Source organism: Dendropsophus ebraccatus, chromosome 7 (genome assembly GCF_027789765.1).
Source record: "Dendropsophus ebraccatus isolate aDenEbr1 chromosome 7, aDenEbr1.pat, whole genome shotgun sequence".
NCBI lineage: Eukaryota > Metazoa > Chordata > Amphibia > Anura > Hylidae > Dendropsophus > Dendropsophus ebraccatus.
In genome coordinates, this window is record NC_091460.1 from 62,913,516 (window position 1) to 62,937,484 (window position 23,969).

A 23,969-nucleotide genomic window follows, 5' to 3' on the forward strand; every position below is an offset into this window, starting at 1 on the left:
ACAGAAGATAAAAGGGGGCCCAATCCACAATTGATGAAATGTGTTAAAGGAGAACTTCGGGCAAACATAAGAAACCAGGGAGAGCAAAAGGTGGCAGAACATAATAATGAAGTAATACTTACGTTTCCTCATGGCCCTGCAACATTACTGCTCACTGTCACCCGTCGGTCTCCTGTATCTCCCAGTCCAGTGACACCATAACCTGGCTCAAAAACGCCCGCTCAGCCACGCAAGGCCGTGACTTTGAGAAAGCCGACGTGTTCGGCGAAACATGTCAGTCATACGGACAATATTTTAACTATTGCACCTCTAAAATTGGGAATGGCTCCATGCATGTAGAATAGCAAGACTAGAAGGGAAGAGCGTATATACAAATCGCTCAGGGCACAGCAGTACTTTGCTGTTATAGTGCATTCCTGCCCGGCTGGGCTTAGAGTGTAGCTCCAATACAGACAGGAGCACACAGGAATTGCACTTACCACACACAACACCCCGGCTGGGGATGTGCGGGAATCTGACATCATTGGAGACCACCCAATAACAGTTACAGTGTCAGCCGACACCATTGCGCAGCCAAAACAAGAGTCAGCAATATTTTAAATTGCACATTTGGTGTTTTTTCTTCCGCTTTTAAACAAAATAATAAAAGTTACATTTTAACCTAAAGGTAAAACCGGGTATTACCTGAGCGACCCTCAGGATAGTGTTGACAGCCACGCAAGTAAGGCAGGACATCTCTGCAGTCACCGATTGGCTGAGTGGGTAGTCTCTGCCGGGTCATAACAAAACAGGAACCCGGGAGCTACACGAGACTGGAGGCTGATAGCAAGCGGTGGTGCTGCAGGGGCATCAGGACAGGTAAGTATCATTTCATTATGTTCCCACCACCCATTGCCCCGTTTTTGTTTTACTTTTTTTGGAGCGCTCCCTTAGGGTGTGTCTGCACACAGTGGACGTAGTTAGCGTTTCTTGGCTTCCACTAATAATCTAATGCTAGGTTCACAGTGTGTAGTGTTTATAATAACTGTACATGTTTGGTATTTTAATGAAACTGACAGAAATAAAAATACATAACTTAACACTGATTAGAATGTAGAAAGGCAGATTATTTTTGTATTACTTTTTTTGTCTGTGTACTGTTTAGTTTACTGTAGTATCCTGCACTTTACAGGACACTGTTTATTAATGCAGAAAGTTCTCATGCAGGTTCATACCGACTGGATCCAGCACCCTCAGCTCTGTGTTCAGCACCATGGACAGCACTTTAAATAGCTGTGCATTACAAGGAACGTTCCTGTTTGTTGCAACTTTGTGTTGATAAATTTTTAACCAAAAGAAATATAGCAAATCCAATTCAAATCTGAGAAGATTCTGTCCCTCTTTGATATGCTACATGACCACCTTTACGTTGGAAAAACTTGCCCTTGATCTAAAATGCGGGTTTCAACCAAATGAATATATATATAATATAAATAATAGCAGAACGATATACACTACAGTCTTTTTTTTTTTTAAGTCAATAGCCAAGAATTCTGCTGCATGGTACCACTTTTTATCAGTTTATCCTTTTCAAGGTTATAAAAACATGTACACTAAACATACACACATATCCAGTGTGAACCCAACCTAACTCTACATCTCTTTGCTGGTGGACAAGGCTATTTTCAAGTCATTTTGGCAACAGGGAGAATCGCCCTTCCCTTCTCCACACACTCCATATAAAAAGACAACTAATATTTTTGATGGTAATACAATTGTTTAATTTTTTAAAATTCAATATTAACTAAATAAAAATAGTTCAAATTGCGGCAAGAGTACCACCAAGCTGTTATTTCTTCTCTATACACTCAGGACATTTTTGTTATGACCTCTAATCTCAATCACAAGCAGACATGGCTCTCCTCAAATTGCATGACCCTACATGAGCTTTATGATTCTATAAAGCAGTTAGATGATATAATACCCAATTCTTCTTTACAATATATATATATTTCTTTCAATATCTTCAAGTTAGGCACTTTATAAACTCCATACAATGCCCCCCGCTCCTCCTAAGTCTAAACTTTCTGATTTTCAGAATTTTTTTTTTAAATGGAAAGGTCATAATAAAGTTTTAACAGCTGCCTACAAATGCATACCCTGATACTAAATTGTCATATATGTAAGTAGGAGAAAGAGTTGGGAATGACCTTTCAACAAGAGCAATGGCGCCAAAACTTTAGATGTATCAACCATACAGAGTTGATGAGGAAAATTCTGATGTGGTGGTACTTCACCCCAAGTAGAATTACACACATGACCCCCAATTAATGGCGCAGATGCTCCCAAAAAGCCACACAATTACATATGTGGTGGTCTCACATTTTTTTGAGGAAAAATTCTTCAACTTATTAGCTCATTTTAACATGCCCATCTCATTCCTAAATGCTTACATCTATCTGATCTCCCTTTTCCTACAGAACAGAAGTTCATGACTTCCTGATAGCAGCTTAGACAGCTTGCTATAGCACAAAATGGAAATCCCAAATTCCTCCCTCTATCAATGAGGTGATTTGTAGAGTAAATCAACAATGCTACAATGAAACTACCCTCTCTGTGGAAATGCCAGGTGTGAGTCCCCCAACAACCTAATATTGTTGGCTTATCCCAAGAATGGAGAATCAACTTTAAAAGGTTAGATAACCAACCCCTTTAAGTGCCACTGCAATATTTTATATTAAAAACATATAGGTGCAAGCAATCTTACTACTATTGCAAACTATCAAGTCATAGCAGGAATTTTACAGCAATGTCCCTGTGGAGTCCAAGCCTACATTTTCTGCACATTCCTTTGGATCCCTGACCAAATCAAGACAGTAAATAAAATTGTTCCTGCAACCAACAACCAGGCTTCTGCCATACGCCACGGGAGAAGAGAAGATTTCTCCTCCTAGTGCATACTGCCTGAGCAGAAGTCCTGAGAGAGCATCTAGTATATACAGAGATCCATCTGTAGAAGCGGCAGCCAGCAGCTCAGTGCTTTCAGTGTGTGGGTTGGGAAATGTAAATGGCGTTGCATAAACTCGAGAGCTGGTTTTGTATTTCCATAATAATTCGGCCTCAGCAGTACAGCAGTAGATGAAGCCATCGTGTGAGCCAAATGTGATGTGATTGGTGAGAGAGGAGATACACGGAGAGGAGAATATAGGTCCATCAGTGGGGAACTGCCATAGCTGAATGAGAGAAGAAGAGTGCTTGACTTTAGCATTATGTGACAAATCACTAAACTGAACCTGTCACTGTTCCTTCTGGTCTAATTATTCATATTACATAACACCACCGTGTTTCCCCAGTAACATTGTCCTCCATTCTCACCTTCTCACCCATATGAGTGAAGCAGTAGAGATTTGCGTCCACACAGCCAACAAAAACAAGATTCTGGTTGCATATTGGTGAAGAAAACACAGGTTTGCCTAGGTCCATCTTCCATATAGTCTTTCCTGTGACCTAACACACCACAACATAATGCAAGGCATTGAGAAATACTAGTAGTCTCATATGTATAATCATTTAGCTATATTAATTTAAGACAAAGTCTAGGACTAAGTCTAAGTCTAAGACTATGTTCACACCTTGTAAAAGACCGGCCGTTCTGTGACCCGGTCAGGTCACAAAACGGCCGGTCTCAGAAAAGGTCATCCCGGTCGCTGAATTCGGATGCGGGCGCATCAGTGCGCCCACATCTGAATTCCTCGCTGCACACAATGGAGCGTTCAGCCAGAGCTGCACGCTCCATTGTGTGAACTGAAAGGAAACTAACGGAAAACTAACATGTCAGTATACTATACTATACTATGTGTATACACTCTGGCCGGGATTCCCTCAGCCCTTAGTACAACATAAGTTCCACACTAATTGCGGCCGTTGCAACAACTGCTGTGATTACTGAGGAACTTACGTTGTGTGAACATGGCCTAATACTGCAAACAGGTGAATATAGTTTGATGTAAGCTGTAAAAACTTCAGGTAATAAGCAATTTGGCCATTGATGCCTTCAGGAAATAGACGCATCTATAGTCCCTACCATCCCCACAGAATACACAGATATACTACTAAACTACATGTATGATTGTATGTATAACAAAAACAAAAGATTCGTCTACTTACAGGGTTAAAGGCCAGCACCCGTCCTCCCAGTGTAGCTGTGTATAAATGATGTGGTTGTATACTAATACAAGGAGAAGAAAACACGGCTCCACCTTCACAATGAGCTTTCCAGACGCACTGCTTTACCTGCAGCAAGGCACAGTCACAACTTGCATGCATTGATTAGGTATTTTTTTAACTTTAACATTTTTCAGCATATAAGCTTTGTCATTTGAGCTGTACCCTACGTTACATGAGCCTAACTGGATGAACAATCTTTAAGGGAATGTTCTGGGAACATTCAGAAAATATTCTTTACTAAAAGATCCTTCAGGGATGAAAGATATTTTCTGTTTGTGGACTATCTTTCGTCTGAATAAAAATATGGCTAAATTTGTTTCAGTCTAACATTTTTTGGCTAAAACGATTGTACATTGTTAAAAAAAAAAAAAAAATTTCAATTAAGGATCATCTTGATGGAAATCATCTACAACTAATGTGTATTGGTACCTATTATGGGAAACCAAGCTAATGTTAACAGCTAATTAGATTCACATAGGTGCCTACACGAAAGACAACCTTTATGGTATTTTATTAATGGTCTGAATACTGCCCCCCCCCCCTGTTCACAGACACACAGACAAGTTAAAGCATACGTAAAGTAAAAACCACAGATCACTCAACAACAGTGTTCTCCAAGCCAGGGCCATCCAGCTTTTGCAAAATTACAAATCCAGGCATGATGGAAGTTGTCATTCTGCAAAACTGGAAAGACAGAGGTAAAAGGAGAAGTCTGGCGAAAATGTTTATTAAAGTATTGTATTGCCCCCTAAAAGTTACACAAATCAGCAATATACACTTACTACGGGAAAGGCTTATAAAGTGCTTTTTTTCCCTGCACTTATTACTGCATCAAGGCTTCACTTCCTGAATAACATGGTGATGTCACGACCCGACTCCCAGAGCTGTGCGGGCTGTGGCTGCTGGAGAGGATGATGGCAGGGGGATGATCAGTGTCCCTCCAGTGCCCTCTGTCCCTCAGTGTCCCCCTGCCATCATCCTCTCCAGCAGCCACAGACCGCACAGCTCTGGGAGTCGGGTCGTGACATCACCATGTTATCCAGGAAGTGAACCCTTGATGCAGTAGTAAGTGCAGGGAAAAAAGCACTTTATGAGCATTTCCCGTAATAAGTGTGTATTGGTGATTTGTATAACTTTTGGGGGACACGACAATACTTTAATAAAAATTTTCGCCAGACTTCTCCTTTAAGGCAAAACTATAATTCTCATGTTTAAGATTGTTATACTAGACAGGGCATGAAAACAATGAAGTATACAATAATTCAACATGTTAGAAGAGATATCCAACAATGCATACCTCAACATCCAAAGCATAGACATACTGATCATGTGACCCAATAAATGCCAACCCAGATTCCGGATCTATGGCTGGAGAACTCTTCACAGCATTACCAGTAGTGAAGATCCAATGTGTTTCCCCATTCCTCCTCCTCCTCAGGGCATAGACACAACCATCATAGCAGCCTGTAAACAAAGCACAGCCACTTATAACACCCCTATATATTATACCATTTCTCCCCTAAAATGTCTATCATCAGCCAGACAAAGGAGTGTTAGCAGTGATGGACTCCAGTTTCTTATTCTTCATCCTGTTCTACTATGTTACAATATTATTTTTATTATATGATGACATTTCAGTCAGTTTTTTTGTTCTATAAAAGGAAACTCATGGGAAAGGAGAAGGGCTCTCAACCTAAAATACCCCTCATTCTAGGTTCTTATGCTGTCCGCTAATAAAATTCCATGCATCCATTATAACCGTCATGACTTCCATCCATGAAAGAGCCATGACAAGTGTAATACATCCATTTCCAATAAATCCTGAAGAAATTAACAAAATCAGCAATGTGGATTCTACACCCACAAGTGATGTCCAATAACTTCACAGTGTCTCTGCAATAGCGAAGTGCTTCTCTCCTGATTTCTCCCCAAAGACTTACTGTGGAATCGTTCTGTAACAAGCAGCTTTACAGGGAGAGAAGCGCTAAACAAAATGCTTCTCCCCATTTGCTCTAGTGATTGGTTGGGATCTAAGCACACAGACTCTACCTGATTAAAACTTTATTGCAAAGAAAATGATAAAAACACAGGTACAGTGACTCCAGCGCTGCTACTGTAAGACCATCACGGGACTCCAATAGTTAAGATCAAAGAAGGTTTATTTTCAAAACAGAGCATGAGGTTAACATGTTTCGGGAAAAAAACTATCCCTTCCTCAGAACCAGTATGCATCCCGGTTCTGAGGAAGGGATAGTTTTTTTCCCGAAACATGTTAACCTCATGCTCTGTTTTGAAAATAAACCTTCTTTGATCTTAACTATTGGAGTCCCGTGATGGTCTTACAGTAGCAGCGCTGGAGTCACTGTACCTGTGTTTTTATCATTTTCTTTGCAATATTCCTATACGGGCCCCCGGTGGGAGCATCCCATCCGTTGGTACGTCTAGCTTAGCAGCTACTGGGATCTGGACATTTCTACACTTCTCAGCCCTTTTTGGGTGATACGCATCAAGCCCAAGTGGCTTTTAGGTGAGTGCAATACCTCCCTACCCACTATCTCATTTATCCTAAGGTGGTACACGAGGCGCCGGTGCCTGTGGTTTTTTTTGCTCTTTCTTTTGATTAAAACTTTAGACATGTCTCTGTGTTTTGACATTTAAATTTTATGAAAACTATTCCTTTCTATATGTGCCGTCAGTGCACATAGACATCATGGAGGTGTGTTCAACACTCAGGACCACTTGTCAAAGAACTGAAAAAACCAAGAGGCCACCATAGAATAGTATCTTTCCTCAGAAGTATGACCCTCTACCACTCCTGCAGCTTTCAACTGAAAGGCAATGTCTTGGAGGTAAAACAAACAATGACTGAAACTTATATACAGTTGAATATCATTATTAATTTCATACATGTACATTCATACAGTGTTTGTATATAATAAAATAAGAATGCTGCAGCTCTTGTAGAATCTCAGTGACATCTACTGGCATCTCATTCTTACCTACAAGGATGAAGTTTCCACATTTAGACACTGCGGCAGAAGATTCAATACGATCTCCAAGGATTCTCTCCCACACCACTGCCCCATTGTCCAGATCAAGAGCTTGCACTCTATGTGAATGGGATCCAATGTAAACAGTCTTTGACAAGTCTCCACTGGGTGATATGACAAGGAGAGGTGAAGCATCTACACATTTGCCCGTGTCTGAAGCCCATCTTTCCTGTAGAGTCAATGCCAGCTCAGAGGATGGCGTTGGCTTTGTCCGTTTGAAGTCTGTATTGCTGTATACCAGATCCTGACTTAACCCCTGAGTTACCTCACACCGCTGGCTCACGTCTTCAGAACACACACTTAGGAACAGTCTGTTACCTCGGCTCAAAGCTACAAAGGAAACATCATTGGTTTGTACTCTACGAACTTCAGCTTTCCTCTTTATCGGATGGTGCTCACTCACATGGTTTATTGTGGCATTTACACTGGTTTCTTCCTGTAATTTCTCCATAAGTGGAGAAGTATATTTAAGAATGTAACTGTGAATGTCTAGGAAAGTATCGCTAAGGATGACTTCTAAGAGTCCCGGGACAGATCTACCAACCATATTCTCTACTTCTTCATGGAGCCGGATCGCCTTTAAAGAGTCACCACCACTGAGCGAAAATACAGAATCTTCAGAAATGTCAGGACATCCTGTAGGAAGTGCCAACACAGACTAAAGAAGAAAGAAGAGACGCCAATTACTGGACAAAGGTGATGAACTAAGAGAAAACATGCTAGATACAGAAAATACAAGACATACCTTCCATTGCTCCTGCAGGCCACGCCACAAATCATCTGTTATGTCGGACAACTGTGTGCCCATCTTTTCCCGCAAGTGGTCACCATAAATAAGGTTTAATCTAGAAAAGTCTATTTTACCTTAAAAAATAAAAAGTATTGAACTATTACCAAAGGCCATGAATCTGTTAATATGTGGAATAACATTACAGCAAAAGGAAATTATCAGCATAGAATGACTCCCTTAACCCCTTAACGACGCATGCCGGGTATACCAGTCATGTGGCAGTTAAGGGTAAACAGAGAGGGCTCCCGGTGTGAGCCTTCCTCTGAAGCCCATGGTCCCCGGATGCCATGTGCAGCCAGGGACCGCAGGTATTAGCCACCGCGGCCGGCTACTTAACTATTCAAATGCAGCTGTCATGACAGCTGCATTTGAAGAGTATATGTGCCCCCCCACCTCCCCTGCGATGCGATCGCGGAGGGGAGATCCATTCTAATCAGCCAGCCGGGGCTCAGCGTCGGAATGACGCTGATCCCGGCTCGGCAATCTATTTACATGGTCTGCTGCAGACTTCTAATTACTGTTATTAATAAAAAAAATCCCCTCCCCTAATAAAAGTTTGAATCACCCCCCTTTTCCCATTTTATAAATAAAAATAAAGAAATAAAAACAAACAAAAATGTTTGGTATCGCCACGTGCGTAATCGCCGGAAATATTAATTTGTCCCATTTCTGATCTTGTACGGTAAAAGGCGTAAGCGCCAAAAAATCCCAAAGGGCAAAATTGCGCATCAAATCCAGAAAAATTGTAATAAAAAGCAATCAAAAAGTCGCACATGCGCAATCAAGGTTCCAATAGACAAAAGGATAAAAGCACTATAAGCCTGGGAATAGAGCGATTTTAAGGAACATATATTTGTTAACAATGGTTTGAATTTTTTACAGGCCATCAGATACAATGAAAGTTATACATGTTACACATCGTTGTAATCGTTACGACTTGAGGAACATGTCATATAACATGTCAGTTTTACCATAGGACACATGGTGTAAAAACGAAGTGGCCCCCCCCCCCCTCCAAGAAAAAGAATTGCGTATTTTTTTTTTTTCATTTTCACCACGCATATAATTTATTTCTGGTTTCGCAGCATATTTTCTGGAAAAATTCTGTATGTCATTGCAAAGTACAATTAGTGGCGCAAAAAATAAGGGCAAATGTCGGTCTGTAGGTGTAAAAATGCAAGTGCTATGGCCTTTTAAACACAAGGAGAGAAAACAAAAACGCAAAAACGAAAATTAGCCCGATTCCTTAAGGGGTTAAAGAGGCACTGTCATGGAAATATTTTTTAAAGAAATCCACAGGGGTAGTGATTGTGAGCTGTTTTGTAATATAATGCGGTCCATGCACCCTCTGTGCTGATGTGTTTTTTTTGTTCTCTGCTGGAAGTCCCAGTCCTTTGCACACTCACACATGAACCCCCCCTGTTCATCAGCAGGCTGTGCATCAACTGAGGGCAATTTACGTAGAGCTAATTTTATTATTAACTAAGCCAATTTTCATTTTTTCCTCTTCGTGTTTAAAAGGTCATAGCACTTGAACTTTTTCACCAACAGACCCACATGAGCTCTGATTTTTTGTGACCCAATTGTACTTTGCAAAGACAGATTTAATTTTTCCATAAAACAGCAATTAGCACAGATAGCCCTCCCCCCGGTGGGGTGTTTATCTATGCACTGTACCACTTCGGTTACACTATACCACCTAGTACCATTGAAATGCAGCCTAACGTGCCCCGCCCTAGCGGCGAAAGGACGTAAGCACTCCCAATGTTGTTAAGAGGAAATAAGATTTCCAGTGTAATTACATGTGCGGTATCGACACTGGATTATTAGCACATCCTTTCAAAATGAATGGGATCTGCCAGTAAATCTCTAATTTCTTTGGTCCCTTTTTGTTCCCCTGCATACATAACAATAAGATAAGTGAAGGCTGGTATTACAACTCACCGTGCGTTGTATGTGGCATGGAGTCCACCAGAACCAAGTCATCAGGTAATGCATAGCTTAGGAGATGAGTCTGCAGATATTGCCATATGGATTTTCTCTCTAGGGGTCTTTTTGGCATGACAAATAGGACTAATTTTCTGGCCCTAAACCACATCACAGCACATGACTCCACGGGTTCATGTTTCTCTACCACCTGAAACAAATATAGAAACAAAAGTCACTCCATCATTTCCATATGGTACTGCAGCAAAGCTCACTATATACAACATTTATCCCTTTCATACAAAGCAGATGGAGCAGCTATAAACAAACCAGACTGAGACTCTGGCATCTGTACAGGTCACATACCTGCTGTATATACTCAGTATTTAATCTCTTGCCATGACGCTTAATCTGGTTATCTTTACGTCCAATGTACATCATGTCCCCATCTTGCAATGTCACCCAGTCCCCAGTGGCTCTCATCGTTCCATAAGGGAGGGTCATCTCATCATCCAAAAAGCATACCCGTAGTCTCCCTCCTGTAAGTGGACAGCAGACATATATAGAGTTATCACATTGCCCTACACCCTTGGTTATCTGGTAAAATTCTTATATTATTAGAAAGACGAAATCTAGAAATAAATGTAAAAAAAAAAAAAAAGTGTAGAAAGTCTTTCACAGTGAAAACCTAGATTAAAGTAGGACTACACAATAGATAGCACCTCACATCTCTGCAAAGATTTATCATTGTACACTGATCGAATACTGTCATCATGTCTGTATAGGCCAAGACTATTAATGTCTTCACATAGTTCTTTGTAACTTTCTCCTTTCACATAGACAGTAAATAGATTGTAGTTATGTAACTAGAGAGCTAAAGAGGCAGCCTAAAAAAAATATATACACACACACACACACACAAACACAAATATATACAGTGATTTGCAATAAATTAGAATACTGTATCAACAAAAAGCGGGTTTTTTTTTCAGTAATTCAATTTAAAAAGTGACCTCATATATTCTATAGAGTCATTCCATACAGAGTGAACTTTTTCAAGCGTTTATTTCTGTTAAAGTTGATGATTATGGATTACAGCCAAGAAAAACCCAAAAGGTCAGTATTTCTGAAAATTAGAATTAACCCAAAACACCTGCAGTGGCTTCCTAAGTGTTCTAAAAGGTCCCATATGGTGCGTTTACACAGGCAGATTTATCTGACAGATTTTTTTTAAGCAAAAGCCAGGCACAGACCCTAAACAGGGAACAGATCATAAAGGAAAGGCTGAGATTTCTCCTTTTCAAATCCATTCCTGGTTTTGGCTTCCAAAATCTGTCAGATAAATCTGTGTAAACGCACCATTAGTCTGGTTCAGTATGCAACACAATCATGGGGAAGACTGCTGACTTGACAGTTGTCCAGAAGGCAGTCATTCACACACTCCACAAAGAGGGTAAACCACAAAAGTTCATTGCTAAAGAAGCTGGCTGTTCTCAAGAGTGCTGTATCAAAGCATATTAATGGAAATTTAAGTGGAATGAAAAAGTGTGGTAGAAAAAGGTGCACAAGCAACCGAGAGAACCACAGTCTTAACAGGATTGTAACTAAAATGCAATTCAAAAATTTGGGAGAGATTCACAAAGAGTGGACTGCTGCTGGAGTCAGTGCTTCAAAAGCCACCACATCCAGACGTCTGCAGGACATGGGCTACAAGTGTTGCATTCCATGTGTCAATAAACACTGACCAATAAACAAGGCCAGAAGCGTCTTATCTGGGCCAAGAAAAAGAAGAACTGGACTGTTGATCAGTGGTCCAAGGTGCTGTTTCAGATGAAAGTAAATTTTGCATTTCATTTGGAAATCAATGTCCCAGAGTCTGGAGGAAGAGTGGAGAGGCACACAATCCAAGCTGCTTGAGGTCTAGTGTGATGTTTCCACAATCAGTGATGGTTTGGGGAGCCATGTCATCTGCAGGTGTGGGTTCACTGTCTTTCATCAACACCAAAGTCAACGCTGCCGTCTACCAGAAAATTTTACAACACTTCATGCTTCCCTCTGCTGAAAAGATCTTTGGAGATGGAATTTTCATATTCCAGCAGGATTTGGCACCTGTCCACACTGACAAAAGTACCAATACCTGGTTTACTAACCACAACATCACTGTGTTTGATTGGCCAGCAAACTCGCCACTCCTTAACCCCACAGACAATTTATGGGGTATTGTCAAGAGGAAGATGAAAGACACCAGATCCAACAATGCAGACGAGCTGAAGGCTGCTATCAAAGCAACCTGGGCTTCAATAACACCTCTGCAGTGCCCTCAGCTGATCCCCTCCATGCCACATTGCTGCATTGATGCAGTCATTCATGCAAAAAGTTCCCCCGACCAAGTATTGAGGGCAATTACTTTACAGACTTTTCATTTGGTCGACATTTCTGTATTAAGATCTTTTTTTCAGTTAATTTTATATAATACTCTAATTTTCTGAAATACTAACTTTTGTGTTTTTGTTGGCTGTAAATCCATAATCATTAACTTTAACAGAAATTAACGCTTAAAATGTTCACTCTGTATGTAATACATTTATTGCAAACCACTATATGTATGTAATATAAATAAATTATACATATGTATGTAATATAAATAAATTATACATATGTATGTAATATAAATAAATTATACATATGTATGTAATATAAATAAATTATACATATGTATGTAATATAAATAAATTATACATATGTATGTAATATAAATAAATTATACATATGTATGTAATATAAATAAATTATACATATGTATGTAATATAAATAAATTATACATATGTATGTAATATAAATAAATTATACATATGTATGTAATATAAATAAATTATACATATGTATGTAATATAAATAAATTATACATATGTATGTAATATAAATAAATTATACATATGTATGTAATATAAATAAATTATACATATGTATGTAAAATAAATAAATTATACATATGTATGTAATATAAATAAATTATACATATGTATGTAATATAAATAATATATATATACACACACACACATATATATTATATATATATATATATATATATACACACATACATACATATTATATACACACACATATATATATATATATATATATATATATATATATATATATATATATATATACACACATACACACACACACACACTATATTACACTACCCAGATAAACCTGTCCTTCTCCTTCTTTAACTTTGATACCATCATCGTTTCGGACTTCTACCACAGTTTCACGCAGGGGATTACCAAGTGGCATCGAATCCTTAAGCCTATAAAAAGAAATGAATAATAAAGAAGAGTAATATTTCAACAACTACTGATTTCTTAGCCATAAAAAATAGCAGTAAGATGTTAAAACAACAATGTGCTTATGGCTAGAAGATGGCCGTATTTTCACAGGGATCTGCTTACAACCTGTGTGTACGTGTATGGGCCCCAGTAGCCACGGCAGGTTGTATTTTCCAGGTGGACATATACATTAGTTATTAGCCATATACACTTCTACAATCAATCCCCTTTGCTTTCTCTCTGAGATGAGTGGACATAGCAGACTGAACCAAATATTAAAGATGATCCAATCTGTATGGAAGTATGGCCAGTTTAACAGCAGAGCACTATCTATCTGAACTACATCTATGTCAGTCAATTGAGCCACACCAATGCCATAAGTACAGTAATCAGTTTAGAAACGAGCCAATCATTCAGAGATGCACATAAAGAAAGCCATGGATGTATTAAGAGTTTTACTGTATTACCATGGAGAATTAATCATGGCCTCTGACACTTCATAATAGGTTGCCCAACTTGAAACTTCAGTGACGCCATACAGGTTGAAGATACGGGTCTTGTTGCCAGGCTGCCGCCAACTTTTTAGGACACTTGGAGGAGGGAACTGTTCTCCTCCTAGAGCCAAAATTCTAAGGGGCGTTTCTCTTGATAAAATAGAAGACCTAATTGAATGAGAACCAAATCTTCTAAAAAACGTGGGCGTCACCTAAACGCATAAAATAATACAAATTGTAAAGTACTCTTATAGGACAAAAAAAATAAAATCATAAAACAAGGCTATCTGAGGTCAGACTCCCACTCCCAGGACGACTATTCTGGTGATATGCCATCACTTTATAACATGGGAACAATCCTTTAAGTCAAGGGTATCAAACTTGCGGCTTTCCAGAGGTTGTAAAACTACAATTACCATTGTGTACAGCCAAAGCTTCAAATCTTGACAGAAAATCTGTCAGATAATCTTTCTGTGTAAATGGACCCTATGGGGGAGATTTATCAAACTGGTATAAAGTAGGACTGGCTTAATTGCCCCTAGCAACTGAGCCAGTTCTATTTTACACCAGTTTGCTAAATCTCCCCCATGTGTATTTTGTACAAGAAATTAGGTAGTAAACATAACCATCCATACAACTCACCTGTAGCACAGTGACTTTATGCTCATCTAACAGCAGTCTGCAGAGCTTCTGGGGCATCATCTTAAGGGGATCTGGCAGAACCAGAAGACAAGCACCAGCGGATAAGGTAACAAATATCTCAATAACAGACGGGTCAAAGGTCAGGGGGGAGGACAGTAACATAATATCACTTGGAGAGACGCTGAAGATAGATCTGCAAAATCAAGCAATATTTCAAATACAATATTATACAACATCTCTTTCTACATGAACAAAAATATGGTCAGAAAGAAATCGGCTGTATAGAGCAATGATGCACTACATTGCTGCATTATATTACATTGCTAAAATTCTGCCAAGAAGATCCAACTTGGTTGCTAAGAAACCCGCCCCCATATACTTGGCTTCAGATGTACTAAATATTATCCGAGTACATCACGACCGGGAGATTAAATGTTCCTTTCTAATGAGCCTGTCATACAGAGCTGACAATCCATTTATTAACATGTGTTCTGATGTGAGGAGATGGCAGCGCTTGTCACAATACTAGAGGTTGAATGGAAGATTAGGAAACAAAAAGTGAACATAACCCCAAAAAGAAGCTACTGAACTCTGTAGCCCCCTGCCCTGTCCTTACCTAACACTATCTGGTCTGTTAGGAATGCTGGTAGCATGTATATAATAAGGAGTGGAGATCTATTAAGGTCACTTTAACCAATGGGGGATTGGAGATCTATTAGGGTCGCTTCTGTCAACAAGTGTTGAGATCCCGTAGGGCCACTAATCTCAACAAGAGTGGAAAGATTTTAAAGGGGTTATCCATTGCTACAAAACATGGCCACTTTCTTTCAGAGACAACATGACTCTTGTCTCCAGTTTAGGCGCAGTTTGCAATTAAGCTCAATTCACTTCAATGGAACTGTGCAGCAAAACCCCGCCCAAGCTGGAGACAAGAGTGGGGCTGTCTCTGGAAGAAAGTGGCTATGTTTTTGTGGCGCTGGATAACCCCTTTAATGGAAAGCTGGCATATGCACATGTACGCTGAATAATTCCCATCTCTACAATCAGCCTACATATTTTATTCACTGTTTGTTAAATATCTGGATTAAGTTCACAACTATACAGTGCTTCACAGTCCTGTAGCCTTTGAATAGATCATCAGCAAGCAAGTCAGACTACCACTTCATCCAAAAACATCCATCCATGTTGATAAAAGGGAGCCCTAGCAATAAAGGTTCTTTTACACAGGCTGATTATCAGCAAAGAGCATTGCTAGAAACACTCCTTTGGCTCATAATCGACCCATGTAAAAGTGCCAGTGTTCAGCCGAGGAGCGAGAAAAGGGCCACTTTTAGCTAATTGCCTTTTTTGTGCGTCTTCGAAATGTATCGATATTGGCTGCACAGCTTCCTGTGTAAACATGGGATGTGCAATAAATTTAAACGGCCGCACAAAAGATACAGTGATCGTTCGTGTGGCCCGGCCGCTCAAATAATCGTGCCTTCTAAAGGCACTGCAAACAAATGCTGATCTCGCTCGGTTGTGTCCTTGCATGGCCTCATATGGGAATGTGTAAAACGACCCTAAGATAACTATCATCTATGCTGTAGATACGTGATAAGTCTTGTTTCTGGGACAAATCCTAGAAAGAATATTTTCTATATGTGCTCTGTATGAAAGAGGCAGAGTTCCTAATGTGCCTTGTGGCTCCACCTGCCAGTCTATAGAGGTGCTGGTAGTGTGTCACTGATAACAATAATACATACGGACATTAATATTCTGTCTGATTGCAGTTATTCTTTGTTGCCTAAAACTGGCTTACCTGAGATGAAGAATATTTGGTACAATGCAGCAGTGTGGGACACTGACTATTTTGGGGGTGCCTGTTGTTCCAGAAGTGTGCAGAACATATGCTAAGCAATGTCTGTCTCGAACGTCAATGCACTCTTCATTCTGTAAGCTCTCCATACAGCCGCCATAACCAGAATTGCGGTTAACGTCATTTTTGGATTCTGAGTCAATTGTATCATTTCTAACAGCCTCAAAAAGCGTGACATGAAGATGCTGCACCGTGGATGAATCCTTCTCTGTCCAGCCAGGAAGTAGCTTGAACACCTAGTATGTAAGCAAATAATATACTTTATGTAAGTGCACCCATCATGAGAGATGATGGGTGACAATAGTGGGCAGCGAAGGTCTTCCTGTGCCAGGGTACGGGTACCATGACCTATATTCACTTACCAGATTAACTCATCAGTGGTTGGTGCAGTTAAAGGGGTATTCCCCCCAAAATTATTTTTGCATTAATACGTTGCCCACCCGTAGCTTTCCATCTTTCCAATATAAAGTTATTACGGATTCTGCACAGTTTTGCTGTTATCCAGCTGCATTCACCTCCACGGATTGCATAGAATCATCAACTCTCAGTCCAACCCGACACGCTCCCTGCTCCTGGCCCCCACCCTCCGTGTCGGCATCACGTGTCCTCAGTCCAAGCACAGTGAAGTGGCTGAGAATACTGATGGGGTGGCTGCTGTTAGAGAGGGAGACAGTGATCAGCGCAGATGTCACTGTCTCCCTCTCTAACAGCAGCCAACAGGTCACCCCCAGCCCAGAGCTCACCCCCTGTGTTCAGAGCCCAGAGCTCACCCCCGTGTCCAGAGCCTCCCGGCAGCACTCACCCGCAGCACACAGCCCTACAACCAACCGCCCCCCCCCCCCCCCCCCCCATCATCCGTGGCATCCCTCACCCTCACTCACCCGAGGCATAGCCGCTGCACTCACCCGCGGCACCCCCCCCCCCCCCCTGGCAAGCTCGGCCCCCCATGATCGCCCGCGGCAAGCTCCGCCCCCCAGCCCCCGCCGTCACCCCCCAACTCAGCACTGCCACGCCGTCACCCCCCAACTCAGCACTGCCACGCCGTCACCCCCCAACTCAGCACTGCCACGCCGTCACCCCCCAACTCAGCACTGCCACGCCGTCACCCCCCAACTCAGCACTGCCACGCCGTCACCCCCCAACTCAGCACTGCCACGCCGTCACCCCCCAACTCAGCACTGCCACGCCGTCACCCCCCAACTCAGCACTGCCACGCCGTCACCCCCAACTCAGCTCTGCTACGCCGTCACCCCCAACTCAGCTCTGCTACGCCGTCACCCCCAACTCAGCTCTGCTACGCCGTCACCCCCAACTCAGCTCTGCTACGCCGTCACTTCCAACTCAGCTCTGCTACGTCGTCTCTTCCAACTCAGCTTTGCTACACCAACACCGCCATCTCAGCTCTGCTACACTGTCATCATCTCCTTCATTGTCTCAGCTCTGCTACTTCACCATCAGGCAGAAGCATTGCATGATGGGAAATGTAGTTTCCTATCTTGGATATAGATTGGCTTTTAGAAAAACTTGTAACTCAGGAACGGCAGCAGCTAGAAAGGCGGGAGACGGCTCAAAATACTCAGGGGGACTTAGTGAGTAAGACCAGCTAGGTTTGGGAGCATTTCATTTTTTTAGCTCTTGGGGGGAGTACCCCTTTAATTCCTCTCTATGAAGCTCTATAAATGCAGATTCACCAAGGTCTGCCCATTATTCTAAATGGTATATTCATGCAAACAAGTGTCCATAAGGAAAAACTCACACTTAGTCATTTGCAGATTTTTTTTTTTTTTTTTTAATAAACCAAGCTCTTGTCAGGACTTGCTGTATTTCTCTTGGATAACATAGCCTGCAATGTGTCATAGTGTTGTGTCACTGCTGCCAAACTGATTCTCCCCCATCTCATTGCAGGACTGTGCCAATCTAGCTTTAGGCTCAAACGCTGAGTCATATAAGACGGACTGGCAGCTTCAGATAGACTCTCAATAAGCAAAGGATTTTATATATTTGCTTGCCTGACTGTATGGCTCCAGCAATGAGCTCTGGCTGTCCAGATGGAGTTTTGCAACAGCTGGTGGGCCGCAGGATCCCCATCCCTGCCTTAGGTAATAGGAATGTCTAGGGATATAAAAGTAAATAAATAACCATATATTTCCCCTACCATGCTTACTGTTGCTGCTCATTGTATTTAACTGTATGTATGTTTTATACATTGAAAATCTTCAATAAAAATACAGTTATAAAAAAACATAATACAACAGAACTCAGACTGAAGGAAGCTAAAATTCCTAATTGTGTCAATGCAATAGGAAAAAGATTAGAAAGTAATTTAACCAAACCCAATGTACTATGATGGTGACTGGCAGCTCTGCATGACAGACATCATACAAACATTATACAGCTCCACCCATCACCATGCACACAACAGTGTATCTGGTCTCTTCATCAGTCACTGGCTGGAGCAGTTACACACTATACATAGTGATTTCACCTAGGAAGCAGTTTATTACTAGTTGAAGATTGCGTATAGGTGAAAGCACAAACATATGGTGGAGAAGACAAAGTTTGGAGGTTGTCTGGTAGAATGAATAAACAAATAAATAAATAAAAAGGGGAGATGAAAAACAATACAAAAAAAACATTACTAGTCTGATAGTGTTCACTGGTGCTTACTTCCTAGTTCCCATCTTGACACAAAATAGTGTCCACTGCGAGGCAGATCACCACTGGCACTAGAGGCTGACTGAGTATTTTCCTGTGTGTGTAGAAAGGAACCAGGAAGCAGATCTGTGGGGAACCACACATTGTGGGAATAGCACTGGGTTGGTGAGGTGAGTACTGTGTGTTTTTTTTTTAAACAAGTCCACTCTCCTTTCTCTATCCTGCTGTATAACCCCTCTAATAAAATGAAAGTGATGCATCATCATCACAGAATACAATACTGTACATAACACAGGGAAAAAATTAAAGCAACACTTGTGCAGTGCTCAAACAGGTGATGAATTGGAGAAATCCTGTCTGGGGCATCCCTAATGATGAAGAGGGTGGGGAGGAGGGACGGAGAGGCAGTGCAAGCCTAATGCACACACACTCTAGGCCACGCCAATTTGGCACAGGGCTGCAAGTTTAAAAGTTATTTTTTAGGACAATAACTGCGTCACCTGCCAAACGGACCCCAGGACAGATCTTGGATTAAAAGCAGCTATCCGAAGGTACAAGTGGTTTGGGGGGGTCAGATTGTGGGTACAGAGTCACTTTAAAGCAGAATGAATAGTGAGAATTGTGTGTTAAATCCAGTATTGCCGCTCATCCACTTCAAAAAGACCCTGTCAGCAGAGTTTTGGTCATGAAACCAGTGGCTGCTGTGCTTGTAGACATTAGCTTGGTAAATGGCTAGTTTAAATGGAGGAAAAAAGAATTCTATAAAATAAACCAGCAGAGAAACCACTAATCTGGATATTACTACCAGTGGTGACAAGTAACAATTTCAACAGGTCTAAGACAGTATTTAAAGATTGTTTAACTCAGTTTGCCTCCTTTCTTTTATCCTTCTGTACAAAACCTCAAAATAAAATGAAAATGATGCACCATCACAAAATACAATAATACCGTATGCATAATACAAGATATCTGCCGATGCTGAAGCGCTGCTACATTTTTGTGTTTTGTAGGGGTTACGAGAATGCAGTGACCATAGAGAATAACTATACCGCATACCGTAGCAGATCTTGCAGCGGGAAATCCGTATGAATGCAGCCTTGTATGAATGCACCCTAAAATGCAGCCACTCTGCCTTATTAACTAATTGTCTGCTGCAAGTTGTTTCTCCAGCTCCCGGGTCACTGGCGGCGCTCAGCCAATCAGTGCATTGTGGCGGGACAGCACACCAATTGGCTGAGGGCCGTCAGTGACCTGGGAGCTAGAGAAACAAGCAAGAGTGTGGGCAGGCAATGCACGAGCCCTTTCAAGCACCCGACTTGCGACAGATGATTAGTTAATAAGGCAGAGAGGCTGCGTTCTTGCAACACATTGAAAATCCACTGCGGGAATGCAGTGACCATAGGGAATAACTGTACCATATACCTTGCAGCGTGAAATCTGCTGTGGATGCAGAACGTGTGAACGCAACCTTACCATAGAAAACAGTGCAAAATATAGACAATGTTCCTTATTCATCTTACCTCAATTTTGTCCTTCTCTACGAGCATAAACTGTATCTTACACCGCTGAATTAGTGAAGATGCAAAGGGTGATGGGGTGTCAGGATCTATAGGAGAATATGCAGCCGGCACTCTTAGAATCCTACATGGAATAAGAAATTGAGACCCTTAATTATTTAATGACCCCTTTTGGAGGATAGAATTACATAAGATTGATGGAAATGAAAAGCATATGCAATTACTTCTTACCCCAAGATCCAGGATGGCACATTGATCCCTGGTTGGCAATACAGTCCAATAGTTTTACTTTCCACATCATGGCATTTGAGAAAAAGTGTCAGCTCCTCAGCCCTCTGCAACATTTCCAGGTACGTGTAGTAAACTGGAACCTTGTTGTATGGTTGAAAACATACAGCTCTCCTGTCTCTATGTAATGCAGCAGCCTGCACTACCACATCATGCAGCGTACCCTCCATCCTGAAATATGTGACCTACAAATATTTAAAAAAAAACAAAAAAAAAAAAACACAAATAATAAGTAATGGGACATTATATATTCAGACAGCTAAATATTTCTGTGACACTTATGTACTGTATAAAATTTATATAAAAAAAATTATTCCAAAACTATTCCAATATCCTTCACAGTGTGGGTGCAGTTTTATCCGCTCTAAACTACATTGCTTTATAAATGTCAACATGCATTACCTGACAAGTACAAAAGGTTAACATAAACCTAAAATATTCTCAGCTAATGCTTGGTCAGCTGACAGCTATCCTCTGCCCATACACATGGACACTCAACTAAGTGTTCATGTATTTTTAGTGGGGAGAGGGGAGTAAACATCCCATCCAGACAGTGTTAAAGAGGTTATTCAGTGAGAATCTTTTTCTTTCAAATCAACTGGTTTCAATAGCTACATAGATTTGTAATTTACTTCTATTTAAAAATCTCAAGTCTCCCAGTACTTATCAGCAGCTGTATGTCATGCAGGAAATGTTTTCTTTTCAGTCTGACACAGTGCCCTTTGCTGACACCTCTGTCTGAGACAGGAACTGCCCAGAGCAAGAGAGGTTTTCTAAGGGAATTTGCTAATGCTCTGGACAGTTCATGACTCAGACAGAGATGTCAGCAGGGATCACTGTATCAGACTGAAAAGAAAACAACATTTCCTGCAGGACATACTGCAGATGATAAGTATGGGATGTCTTGAGATTTCTAAAAAGAAGTAAATTACAAATCTATCTAACTTTCTGAAACCAGTTGATTTGAAAGAAAAAGATTTTTTGCTGGAGTACCACTTTTAACTTCTCATTTCAAAAAGCATTACATCAAGAGAAGACGCTAACACAAGGCTATGTTATATGTATCTATGGATGAAAATTAAGTCTAAGCGTTTCATCCGCCCTCCATCCAAAGAATGAACATGTTCATTCTTTGGACGGACGACGGAATCCACCCGTGCATAGAATGGAGTCTAGGACATGTCCATCCGCCCTCCATCCAAAGAATGAACACCCGTGCATAGAATAGAGTCCAAGACACGGGTGGAGACGCACGCACCCGCCTCAGTCCGCCGGCGGGTGCGAGCTGCAGAATGCGCAACAGGTTATCCATAGCCATTCCACAGTGAGCACGTACCCCTAAAGGTAACCAATCTGCCCAAATGGTCTGATTTGGTTACCTGGTGCGCAGTATAAAGCTCCTGTGCAGCCTGCAGCACATACTAGCTGCAGCAGAAACTTTTAAAGTGACTGTACCACCAGGCCCAAGCACTGGAGGCGGGCTGACCCACCCATAGTGGCAGGAAACCCCTCTATGATAGGGTTCCATTGATTCTAATGGAGTCACATCATGGAGGGGCTGGGGTGTCTTCCCACTGAGGGTGGCTCGGCCCGCCTCCAGTGCTTCAGCCTGGGCCTGGTGGTACAGTCACTATAATCTAGGAGGCCCCCCGGCTGTGTCTAATCACCGCTCTCTGCCTGTCACTCATTCCTACATGACTACAGGTGGGCGGGCTCAGATAACTACCTGCCGTGCACCAGCAGATTAAAACTTCATTTTCTCCAGTATAAAGCTTCTGCTGCAGCCGTGGTCGGTACGTGCCGTGTGCTGCCCAAGAGCTTTATACTGCGCTGCGCACCAGAGAACCAAATCAGCCAAATTAGGCTGATTGGTTCTCTTTAAGATGGCCATGAAGATAACATGAAACCATTGCGTTTCAAGGCTCCTGACCGCTCTGTTCCTCTGTAGACACAAAATGCTGCAAATAACAGCAGAATCAGGTCATCCCCACTGCCCATAATATGCCATCAGATATCCACTACTGGGTTCAGCATTTTATCACACAAAATAGCATAAAATGTGTCTGCTACAGTCATACATGATGTCCAGCATTCATTTCTCTCTGGGGCTGGTAGTTTGCTACAATGTATCAGTGAAGATGAAACATACTACATACACATCCACTCAGAGCTTCATGCATTCCTCCTATTCTATGGATACAATGCATAGTCACATAATAATACATGCTCCAGTACTTGTAAGAGAAACGGACAGACATCCTGGTCAGACATGTGGTGCGGGAGGTAATACAAAGAGTATAATAACGTTACCTTCTCCACAGCTAGGCTGAAGTCACCTCCCTATCATCACTATGTACTCATGATGTCACCCCGTGCTATAGGACCACTTCATCTCTGACACAGCTTCATAGAAAACACATGTGACAAATTACACGCATGTGCTGTCGCTGCTTCCGCTCTATGACACGCACATGACCCGGAATAAAACGGTTGTTGCCAGTCCCCCAATAAATTAACAAAGAAAAGCTTGTGTCCATCTGCGCGTGCGCATTGTGGTCCGCGGTACACATGACCCGGAAGGGGAGGCCACGTGACGGATGCGGCTTTTGTTTCCGTAGTAACCGATGAAGTTACTGTCACTGTCCAGTCCGCGCACGTATTGGAAGCAGGTGACCTGGGCTGCAGCCGCTGCTACCGAAGGCCGAGTATGGATCATAGCATCAGCTGCCGTAGACACAAAATCACACGAAAATCCATATACAGTATATCACTCAATCTTAGAATTTACTGCAAGGAAGACGCCGTTAAAAGGACATGTCCACCATTAGTGTTCTTGTTTGTTATGTATAGTCAGGGCCGTATTTACCACTAGGCACCCGTGGTCCGGTCCCTAGGGCTGCACCTTGCAGGGGGGCAGCACCAGGGAGCAGGGGGACCGAAAAAAACTAATTTTTTTGTTTTTATTTTTTTAGTTTCCCTCCTTCCGTTCAGACTTGCCAGTAAATCTGGTGTCTTTTCCAGGGGGGTGGGGGGTATGGTGGTATTGGTCAGGTCTGGTATCGCCAATAGGTGCGTGAAGGTTTAGTGCCTAGGGCAGCAGCAGCTGTTAATACAGCCCTGGGTATAGGATATGAAATTATACACTATTCTCATTTAAAAAAAAAGCGTAGCCAGTGCAGTAACCCCTGCCTATACATAGTAGAATGT

The 23,969-nt window shown here is 41.6% G+C and overlaps 1 protein-coding gene across 3 annotated transcripts; it reads right to left on the reverse strand.

Annotated features, from left to right (window-relative positions):
• Positions 1–877: 877 nt before the first annotated feature.
• On the reverse strand, positions 878–23,294 carry AASDH (aminoadipate-semialdehyde dehydrogenase). Of its 3 annotated transcripts, none has more exons than XM_069977651.1 (15): positions 23,073–23,294; positions 20,706–20,947; positions 20,478–20,598; positions 16,246–16,538; positions 14,445–14,637; positions 13,776–14,014; positions 13,183–13,289; positions 10,339–10,511; positions 9,991–10,183; positions 8,002–8,120; positions 7,206–7,914; positions 5,504–5,670; positions 4,147–4,272; positions 3,355–3,486; positions 878–3,212 (listed from the first exon to the last, which is right to left on the reverse strand). In XM_069977651.1, the coding sequence occupies exons 2-15, from the start codon at positions 20,930–20,932 to the stop codon at positions 2,781–2,783; spliced, it is 3,231 nt and encodes a 1,076-aa protein (XP_069833752.1). In that variant the 5' UTR covers positions 20,933–20,947; positions 23,073–23,294; the 3' UTR covers positions 878–2,780. The 3 variants fall into 3 exon arrangements, with proteins under 3 accessions (XP_069833752.1, XP_069833751.1, XP_069833755.1); XM_069977650.1 differs by lacking the exon at positions 23,073–23,294 and adding an exon at positions 22,998–23,035; XM_069977654.1 differs by lacking the exons at positions 878–3,212; positions 3,355–3,486; positions 23,073–23,294 and adding an exon at positions 22,998–23,035 and having other exon boundaries at positions 4,155–4,272; positions 5,599–5,670.
• Between the last annotated feature and the right edge of the window lie 675 nt (positions 23,295–23,969).

What these genes read in the sequence shown, in the direction of transcription:
- AASDH (XM_069977650.1), bottom strand. Translation starts at nt 23,033, where the DNA reads ATGTCTGACCAGGATGTCTGTCCGTTTCTCTTACAA. An exon ending in ATAAAGTCACTGTGCTACAG is followed by an intron (nt 14,015 to 14,444) that starts GTGAGTTGTATG and finishes TTATGCGTTTAG; the next exon opens with GTGACGCCCACGTTTTTTAG. An exon ending in TGGAAACTTCATCCTTGTAG is followed by an intron (nt 5,671 to 7,205) that starts GTAAGAATGAGA and finishes CTTTGTTTACAG; the next exon opens with GCTGCTATGATGGTTGTGTC.